Below are 9,303 nucleotides of genomic sequence, written 5' to 3' on the forward strand. Positions count from 1 at the left end.
TTACACGTACATTTTCCATACTCACTTAAATGAGTATAATGATGATCTTCAGCGAAAATGCGTTTGATACTTATATTCTCACCTTTGACATTCAGACACATCATAATCATTGAATCATTCTAAATTGTCCTAATTGTGCTTCTTACTTCATACGCCCGTATATGTTATCTTCATTAGTCTAGCGAGATGGTACTCTCTGCTAATAATTACTCATTTCAGTCGAATTCTTAAATATTTATATTGTTGAGATAATTATGTATTTTACAGATCCCTACAGCTACCGAAGTCATGCTTCAACTTGATGACTTGATTGGTTTCACCTCAACAAGTGCTGGTACTATTGCAGTGAACAGAGTTTCACCATCAGATGGTTATAGATACGTCTATAGGCCTGACAGCACGATACCCTATGTCAGTGAAGACTACATCATGCCTCTGTTAACGGAAACGAACAGGTTTTCCTATTCTATAGAAACAGGTTAGAAATGTTCAAAAGTGGTCCTTTTACTCCTTGATTAAAGTATCTTTTACAAAATATCCAATAATAGCTGTCTAACTTGGAGCAGCTCCGTATTAGTAAAGTACTCGAGTTAGACTTTCAACTGATTTGAGATACATGTACTTTCCAAATTTTCTTCCAGAAACTTTTGGTAATCCTCTTGTTGATGGTAAGCCCGATGACGACCACAGGTTCGTGCACATCCTGCAGGGCTACATCCCTCCCGCAGGAACAGTCAAGACGTTTAATGCCTACTTCAAAAGAACTACACCAGTTACGATTCAGGTTTACCGACCGACTGGCACACTGAACCAATACACCGTTGTAGCAGAGGAGACCATTATACCAGAATCAACAGGCATCAGCTTGGTAAGGAAACCCAAATACTTTCGTTTAGAAGGAGTATTTCCGTGTAATTTAAGAAAATCCTTAATGTGGTCGAACTTCGGATGACAGGTTGAGATGTTGGGGTCATGTCGGAGTGTATGAGGTGCATAGTTTGTCATTATTGTATTGAAAAGATATTTGGCGAAAACCTTTTTGGTCAAAGAATCCACAGAGAAAGTAGAGATAGGGACGCCAGGTAATCTTTTTTGTAAGATCTCCTGTTAATATCCCGCATTATACCTGGAATCCACTGATGAAAATAACATCTTACTTAAAGGTTCACCCAAAAACAAAGATTGATCTTCAAGACGGTGACAGAATTGGCTTCATCACAATAGATTTCGGAACAATCGCTCACAATAATGGCGATGATGTCGTATCAGTAACTGACCTTGGTTCTTCCGTGGCACCAGCGCCAGGCGATACCATCCTGGTAGCAGATGTCGTCAACAGGACTTTCTCCCTTTCTGTAACAGTGGCATCATTTGACCCGGCCGAAAGCAGTAAGTTTACACCTTGGCACAGCCTGTTCATCACATTTGACAGACATTCCCACAAGCCAATTTCAAGTATCGATACTAATTGTCTTTCAATTACTTTTAAACTAGTTATCTCTTCAAACCGTGCCTAATCATTTTAGCTTGTCAGTAGTTGTGTAAGGAGCTGTCATTCTCTTGATGGCTCTTATTTGGTAACCTTTAACTTGATATACACTGCTGTATCTTTTATGTGAGTGGTTTTAAGTTGTCGAAGAAGTCATCGCCCTTTTTATTCTAGACAATTATTTCAACAATTATTTTCAGTTTCAAACAATGGTGGCAACCTACCCATTCAAGATGGATCAGCAGGATTACCCTACAACAACACAATCTACATCATGGTGGAACAACCACTGGCTGCAGGTCGTATGGTGTCCCTGCAAGTGTATGCCAAATCAACGTCAACGATCGAGTTTCAGATTTGGAAACTTTCTGGAGAAGTGTCGGATTATAACAGTCAGAAATTTATACTCGAAAGTGCATTTGACTGGTTGCCTCCATCTGCGGGATATCACAGGGTAAATATAGCTTTCACATAAACTCCCAAGTTCGAATTCAGCAATATGAAATGATTTACCTGGAGTTCATCAGCTTAGTTTCTCTTTGTAAGTAAAAGACTCGAATGGCTTTCTTTTATTCAGATTGTATTCCAAGATACACTGACACTAGATGGCGGCGAATTCCTTGGGTTCATGGTCAAAGGTAGCAATGACATCGCCACCATCAACCAGGTTGGCAATGTTCTTGGTGTACTTGAACTGGGGTCCTCTTCTCTTCCTGATTTTGGAGAAACCATTACAATCTCAGAGTGGATGGAAAAAAGAGTATCACTGGCGCCTGATGTCCGTAAGTTATTCCTTATTTTTTGTTTACCAATCACAATGCAAAAGGTTTTTGGTAGGATCAAAGTTCTGCCTCACTTGCTCGATGAAACTTATTTCTGGGGGCGGATAATCAGTCAAGCTACCCTTGGTTTTTCTCCGGAATTGTTGGGATTCGAAGGTACTGCAGATTTCATGACAAGTGATGGTGGCAGAAAATGACTACATCCTGCACCTCACGAGAGTTATATTCCGACAGTTATTGTTAAGCACAATATCATAGCAATCTAAATTTATGAATTACAGTGATAGATGGTCCTCAGCCCACTCAAACTCCAACAACTGACAATGGTGAGTGATTGCTTTCGGCATAGTATTCTTTATGACTAACTAGCTTCTCGAGAGAAAAGCTATTCACGCAACCTAATTTCCAGACCTTCTCCATCTTCGGCCCTTCCATTATTGTTACATCGTATTCTAACCATTTATTGAAAGCATAAGATGCTTTTAGTCGACGTTGCTTCATGGTTACACTAAGGGATTCACCGTTAAACAAACCTATGAGTAGTCGCAAGTTCTGTCGGCCTGATGGTAATCAAGTCATATTTTACCACGTTTACAGTTATTGGTTATCCCTCTGAAGATGGTTCCCCCGGCCCCTTTGATCCACGCACATATATTATGACATCGGAGCCAGTTCCACAACAAGCCCGACTTATGAACTTCAAGCTTTTTGCAAAGGAAAGAAGCCCAGTTTACCTACAGATCTGGAGGAAGACGAACGCAAATGATGTCTCAGATGACACTTACACAGTTGTGCACAATCAGCAGTACGTGCCAACACAATCAGACCAGGAGCTTGTGGTAAGCATTGCGATTCTCAAAAGAAAGGTGCAGTACGAAGTCAAATACATTTTAAGTTTTAAAGATGACTTGGATTATCAATCGATCGTGCTTACAACTGTCTTTAGTGAACTTGATAGGTTTGGTTTTATCCATTTATTGATGTTCCACCTCTGCAATACCGGTAGTAACTCTGCTCTTTTTTTTCCAGATCCAACCATCTTCGGAAGTCATGCTTCAAGCAGGCGACATGATTGGGTTCACTTTAAGTGATTTCGCTGGTACTATCGCAGTGAACCATGTCTCCCCATCTGATGGTTATCGATATGTCTATAGAGCTGACGGCAGGATTCCCTTTCCCACTTACAATTACAGCATGCCTCTGTTGACGGCAACAGACAGGTTTTCCTATTCGATTGAAACAGGTAAGAGACATTTAGATAGAGTAGTGTTGCTTCTCTTCAAGAGGCCTCCTTCATTATGGGAGGTATCATTATACTCGGAATTTGCTCGGCTCTCACTCACTCATGCAACTTGATTTTTCAATGTCAGCTATGTGCCACCACTCGACACATAGACCTCTTTTGCATCTTCCGCCTTCAATACAATTACCGGATGGCCAAAGAACTTAACAGTTTTCACTTTGTTTTATAAAGGCATGAAAGAATCACAAGTCAAAGTCGTGATTCATTCATGTTTACTGTTGTACAGCTTGCTCATTTTGAAACTGAAGTACCACTTTTTTCGTAATGCGCTTTCAGAAACCTTCGGTAATCCTCTTGTTGATGGTAAGCCCGATGACGACCACAGGTTCGTGCACATCCTGCAGGGCTACATCCCTCCTGCGGGAACAGTCAAGACGTTTAATGCCTACTTCAAAAGAACTACAACAGTAACGATTCAGGTTTACCGACCGACTGGCACCCTGAACCAATATAGCGTTGTAGCAGAGGAGACCATCATACCAGAATCTACAGGCATAAGCTTGGTAAGCAAAACCCATCGCAATTGATGAGGTACATAATTTAACTCTATTGTATTCAGAACAAAGTCTGATAATTGTGATACAACTTAAATTCTTAAATCCAATGACGGAGAGTAATCTAACTCGATGGCCTCTTAATGATCTCCCCCATTATACCTAGGATCTACCGTTATGAATTACATCTCACGTGTCCAACCTCTTATTTAAAAGGTATACCCAAAAACAAAGATTGAGCTTCAAGACGGCGACAGAATTGGCTTCATCACAAACGATTTCGGAACAATCGCTTACAATAATGGCGATGATGTCGTATCCGTAACTGCCCTTGGTTCTGCCGTGGCACCAGCGCCAGGCGATACCATCCTGGTACCAGATGTCGTCAACAGGACTTTCTCCCTTTCTGTAACAGTGGAATCATTTGACCCGACCGAAAGCAGTAAGTTTACATCTTGGCACAGCCTACTCACCACATTTTACAGAAATATCCACGAGCCAATTACAAGTATCGATACTAATTGTCTTTCACTTACTTCTAAATTAGTTATCTCTTCTAACCGTACCTAATCATTTTAGCTTGTCAGTAGTTGTGTAAGGAGCTGCCATTCACTTGATGGCAATTATTTGGTGACTTCTAACTTGATGAACACTGCTGTATCTTTCATGTGAGTGGTTTTAAGTTGACGAAGAAGTTATCGCTCTTTTTTTATTCTAGACAATTATTTCAACAATTATTTTCAGTTTCAAACAATGGTGGCAACCTACCAATTCAAGATGGATCAGCAGGATTACCCTACAACAACACAATCTACATCATGGTGGAACAACCACTGGCTGCAGGTCGTATGGTGTCCCTGCAAGTGTATGCCAAATCAACGTCAACGATCGAGTTTCTGATTTGGAAACTTTCTGGAGACTGGTCGGATTATAACAGTCAGAAATTTATACTCGAAAGTGTGTTTGAGTGGTCGCCTCCAAATGCGGGATATCACAGGGTAAATATAGCTTTCACATATCTCTTGCCAGTTCACATTCAACAACATAAAATTGTCACTTGGCGGTGATCAGCTATCTTGAGTCAAATAACAAAATTTGGTTTTACCCTTAGTTTCCCTATGTAAAAAAACAAGCAATATGTGAAAAGTAAAAGACTTAAGGTTTTTTAATCACTTTTCTTATTCAGATTGTATTCCAAAGCCCACTGGCGCTAGGTGGCGGCGAATTTCTTGGCTTCCTGGTCAAAGGTAGCAATGACATCGCCACCATCAACAAGGTTGGCAATGTTCTTGGTGTACTAGAACTCGGGTCCTCTTCTCTTCCTGATTTTGGAGAAACCATTACAATCTCAGAGTGGGTGGAAAAGAGAGTATCACTGGCGCCTGATGTCCGTAAGTTATTCCTTATTTTTTGTTTACCAATCACAATGCAAAAGGTTTATTGGTAGGATCAAAGTTCTGTCTCACTATCTCGATGAGACTTATTTCTGGCGGCGGATAATCAGTCAAGCTATCCTTGGTTTTTCTCCGGAATTGTTCGGATTTGAAGCTACTGCAGATCTCATGACAAATGATGGTGGCAGAAAATGACTACATCCTGCACCTCACGAGAGTTATATTCCAACAGTTAATGTTTAGCACAATATCATAACAATCTAAATTCATGAATTACAGTGATAGATGGTCCTCAGCCCACTCAAACTCCAACAACTGACAATGGTGAGTGATTGCTTTCGGCATAGTATTCTTTATGACCAACTAGCTTCACGCAACCTAAGCCTCAGACCTTCACCATCTTTGGCCCTTCCATTGTTGTTACATCGTATTCCAACCATTTATTGAAAGATACGATGCTTCTAGTCGACATTGCTTCATGGTTACACTAAGGGATTCACCGTCAAACAAACCTATGAGTAGTCGCAAGTTCTGTCGGCCTGACGGTAATCAAGTCATATTTTACCATGTTTACAGTTATTGGTTATCCCTCTGAAGATGGTTCACCCGGCCCCTTTGATCCACGCACATATATTATGACATCAGAGCCAGTCCCACAACAAGCCCGGCTTGTGAACTTCAAACTTTTTGCAAAGGAAAGAAGCCCAGTTTACCTACAGATCTGGAGGAAGACGAACGCAAATGATGTCTCAGATGACACTTACACAGTTGTGCACAATCAGCAGTACGTGCCAACACAATCAGACCAGGAGCTTGTGGTAAGCATTGCGATTCTCAAAAGAAAGTTGCAGTATGAAGTCAAATTCCTTTCCAATTTTAAGGATGACTTGGATTATCAATCGATCGTGCTTACAATTGTCTTTAGTGAACTCGATAAGTTTGGTTTTATCCATTTATTGATGTTCCACTTCTGCAATACCGGTAGTAACTCTTCAACATGTAGACACTAGTTGAGATGATCTTTTTTTTCCAGATCCCACCATCTTCGGAAGTCATGCTTCAAGCTGGCGACATGATTGGGTTCACTTTAAGTGATTTTGCTGGTACTATCGCAGTGAACCATGTCTCCCCATCTGATGGTTATCGATATGTCTATAGAGCTGACGGCAGGATTCCCTTTCCCACTTACAATTACAGCATGCCTCTGTTGACGGCAACAGACAGGTTTTCCTATTCGATTGAGACTGGTAAGAGACATTTAAATAGAGTAGTGTTGCTTCTCTTTAAGAGGCCTCCTTCTTTTTGAGAGGTATCATTATACTCGGAATTTGCTCGACTCTCACTCATTCGATCATGCAACTTGATTTTTCAATGTCAGCTATCACAAGTCAAAGTCGTGATTCATTCATGTTTGCTGTTGTATAGCTTGCTTATTTTGAAATTGAAGTACCACTTTTCTACTTGTTCGCTTCCAGAAACCTTCGGTAATCCTCTTGTTGATGGTAAGCCCGATGACGACCACAGGTTCGTGCACATCCTGCAAGGCTACATCCCTCCCGCAGGAACAGTCAAGACGTTTAATGCCTACTTCAAAAGAACTACAACGGTAACGATTCAGGTTTACCGACCGACTGGCACACTGAACCAATATAACGTTGTAGCAGAGGAGGCCATCATACCAGAATCTACAGGCATCAGCTTGGTAAGCAAAACCCATCGCAATTGATGAGGTTTATAATTTAACTCTATTGTATTCAGAAGAAAGTCTGATAATTGTGATACAACTTAAATTCTTAAATCCAACGAAAAATCTCTATGGGGACGGAGGGTAATCTATTTCGAAGGTCTCTTAATGATCTCCCCCATCATACCTATGATCTACCGTTATGAATTACATCTCACGTGTCCCCAACCTCTTATTTAAAGATCTACCCAAAAACCAAGATTGAGATTCGAGACGGTGACAGAATTGGCTTCATCACAAAAGATTTCGGAACAATCGCTTACAATAATGGCGATGATGTCGTATCCGTAACTGACCTTGGTTCTGCCGTGGCGCCAGCGCCAGGCGATACCATCCTGGTACCAGATGTCGTCAATAGGACTTTCTCCCTTTCTGTAACAGTGGAATCATTTAACCCGGCCGAAAGCAGTAAGTTTACATCTTGGCACAGCCTGTTCACCACATTTGACAGACATTCCCACAATTCAATTTCAAGTATCGATACTAATTCGTATTTAAACTAGTTATCTCTTCAAACCGTGCCTAATCATTTTAGCTTGTCAGATGTAGTTGGGTAAGGAGCTGCCATTCACTTGATGGCTCTTATTTGGTAACCTTTAACTTGATATACACTGGTGTATCTTTCATGTGAGTGGTTTTAAGTTGTCGAAGAAGTTATCGCTTTTTTATTCTAGACATCTATTTCAACAATTATTTTCAGTTTCAAACAATGGTGGCAACCTACCTATTCAAGATGGATCAGCTGGATTACCCTACAACAACACAATCTACATCATGGTGGAACAACCACTGGCTGCAGGTCGTATGGTGTCCCTGCAAGTGTATGCCAAATCAACGTCAACCATCGAGTTTCAGATTTGGAAACTTTCTGGAGAAGTGTCGGATTATAACAGTCAGAAATTTATACTCGAAAGTGTGTTTAAGTGGTCGCCTCCATCTGCGGGATATCACAGGGTAAATATAGCTTCCACATATCTCTTGCCAGTTCAAATTCAACTACATAAAATTGTCACTTGGCCGTGGACACCGATATTGAGTCAAATAACATAATTGGGTTTTACCCTTAGTTTCCCTTTGTAAAAAAAACGACCCATATGGCAGAAGTAAAAGACTAAAGGTTTTTTAATCACTTTTCTTATTTAGATTGTATTCCAAAGCCCACTGGCGCTAGGTGGCGGCGAATTCCTTGGCTTTATGGTCAAAGGTAGCAATGACATCGCCACCATCAACCAGGTTGGCAATGTTCTTGGTGTACTAGAACTCGGGTCCTCTTCTTTTCCTGATTTTGGAGAAAACATTACAATCTCAGAGTGGGTGGAAAAAAGAGTATCACTGGCGCCTGATGTCCGTAAGTTATTCCTTAATTTTTGTTTACCATTCACTGTGCGAAAGGTTTTTGTTAGGATCAAAGTTCTGTCTCACTTGCTCGATGAGACTTATTTTGGGCGGCAGCTACTCAGTCAAGCTATGCTTGGTTTTTCTTCGGAACTGTTGGGATTCGAAGCTACTGCAGATCTCATGACAAATGATGGTGGCAGAAAATGACTACATCCTGCACCTCGCGAGATATATTCCAACAGTTAGAGTTATTGTTTAGCGCAATATCATAACAATCTAAATTCATGCATTACAGTGATAGATGGTCCTCAGCCCACGCAAACTCCAACATCTGACAATGGTGAGTGATACCTTCGGCATAGTATTCTTTATGACTATTAACTACCTTCGAGAGAGAAAAGCTATTCACGCAACCTAAGTTTCAGACCTTCTCCATCGATGGCCCTTCCATTATTGTTACATCGTATTCCAACCATTTATTGAAAGCATGAGATGCTTCTAGTCGACCATGCTTCATGGTTACACTAAGGGATTCACCGTCAAACAAACCTACGAGTAGTCGCAAGTTCTGTCGGCCTGACGGTAATCAAGCCATATTTTACCATGTTTACAGTTATTGGTTATCCCTCTGAAGATGGTTCACCCGGCCCTTTTGATCCACGCACATATATTATGACATCAGAGCCAGTTCCACAACAAGCCCGGCTTGTGAACTTCAAACTTTTTGCAAAGGAAAGAAGCCCAGTTTACCTACAGATC

The 9,303-nt window shown here is 40.9% G+C and overlaps 1 protein-coding gene across 1 annotated transcript in view; it reads left to right on the forward strand.

Moving 5' to 3' along the window:
• The window catches only part of LOC135483969 (mucin-17-like), a 32,172-nt gene extending 23,280 nt beyond the window's left edge, over positions 1 to 8,892 (forward strand). Inside the window, exons 17-36 of the mRNA XM_064765041.1 lie at positions 268 to 478; positions 642 to 868; positions 1,164 to 1,389; positions 1,690 to 1,943; positions 2,067 to 2,271; positions 2,553 to 2,597; positions 2,869 to 3,110; positions 3,301 to 3,514; positions 3,851 to 4,077; positions 4,285 to 4,510; positions 4,813 to 5,066; positions 5,255 to 5,459; positions 5,742 to 5,786; positions 6,039 to 6,280; positions 6,496 to 6,709; positions 6,938 to 7,164; positions 7,389 to 7,614; positions 7,907 to 8,160; positions 8,350 to 8,554; positions 8,840 to 8,892. Coding sequence (XP_064621111.1) covers positions 268 to 478; positions 642 to 868; positions 1,164 to 1,389; positions 1,690 to 1,943; positions 2,067 to 2,271; positions 2,553 to 2,597; positions 2,869 to 3,110; positions 3,301 to 3,514; positions 3,851 to 4,077; positions 4,285 to 4,510; positions 4,813 to 5,066; positions 5,255 to 5,459; positions 5,742 to 5,786; positions 6,039 to 6,280; positions 6,496 to 6,709; positions 6,938 to 7,164; positions 7,389 to 7,614; positions 7,907 to 8,160; positions 8,350 to 8,554; positions 8,840 to 8,892 — 4,002 coding nt within the window. The remainder of the gene's footprint in view (positions 1 to 267; positions 479 to 641; positions 869 to 1,163; positions 1,390 to 1,689; positions 1,944 to 2,066; positions 2,272 to 2,552; positions 2,598 to 2,868; positions 3,111 to 3,300; positions 3,515 to 3,850; positions 4,078 to 4,284; positions 4,511 to 4,812; positions 5,067 to 5,254; positions 5,460 to 5,741; positions 5,787 to 6,038; positions 6,281 to 6,495; positions 6,710 to 6,937; positions 7,165 to 7,388; positions 7,615 to 7,906; positions 8,161 to 8,349; positions 8,555 to 8,839) is intronic.
• The last annotated feature ends 411 nt before the right edge of the window (positions 8,893 to 9,303 follow it).

Source organism: Lineus longissimus, chromosome 2, assembly GCF_910592395.1.
Source record: "Lineus longissimus chromosome 2, tnLinLong1.2, whole genome shotgun sequence".
Classification (NCBI taxonomy): Eukaryota; Metazoa; Nemertea; class Pilidiophora; order Heteronemertea; family Lineidae; genus Lineus; species Lineus longissimus.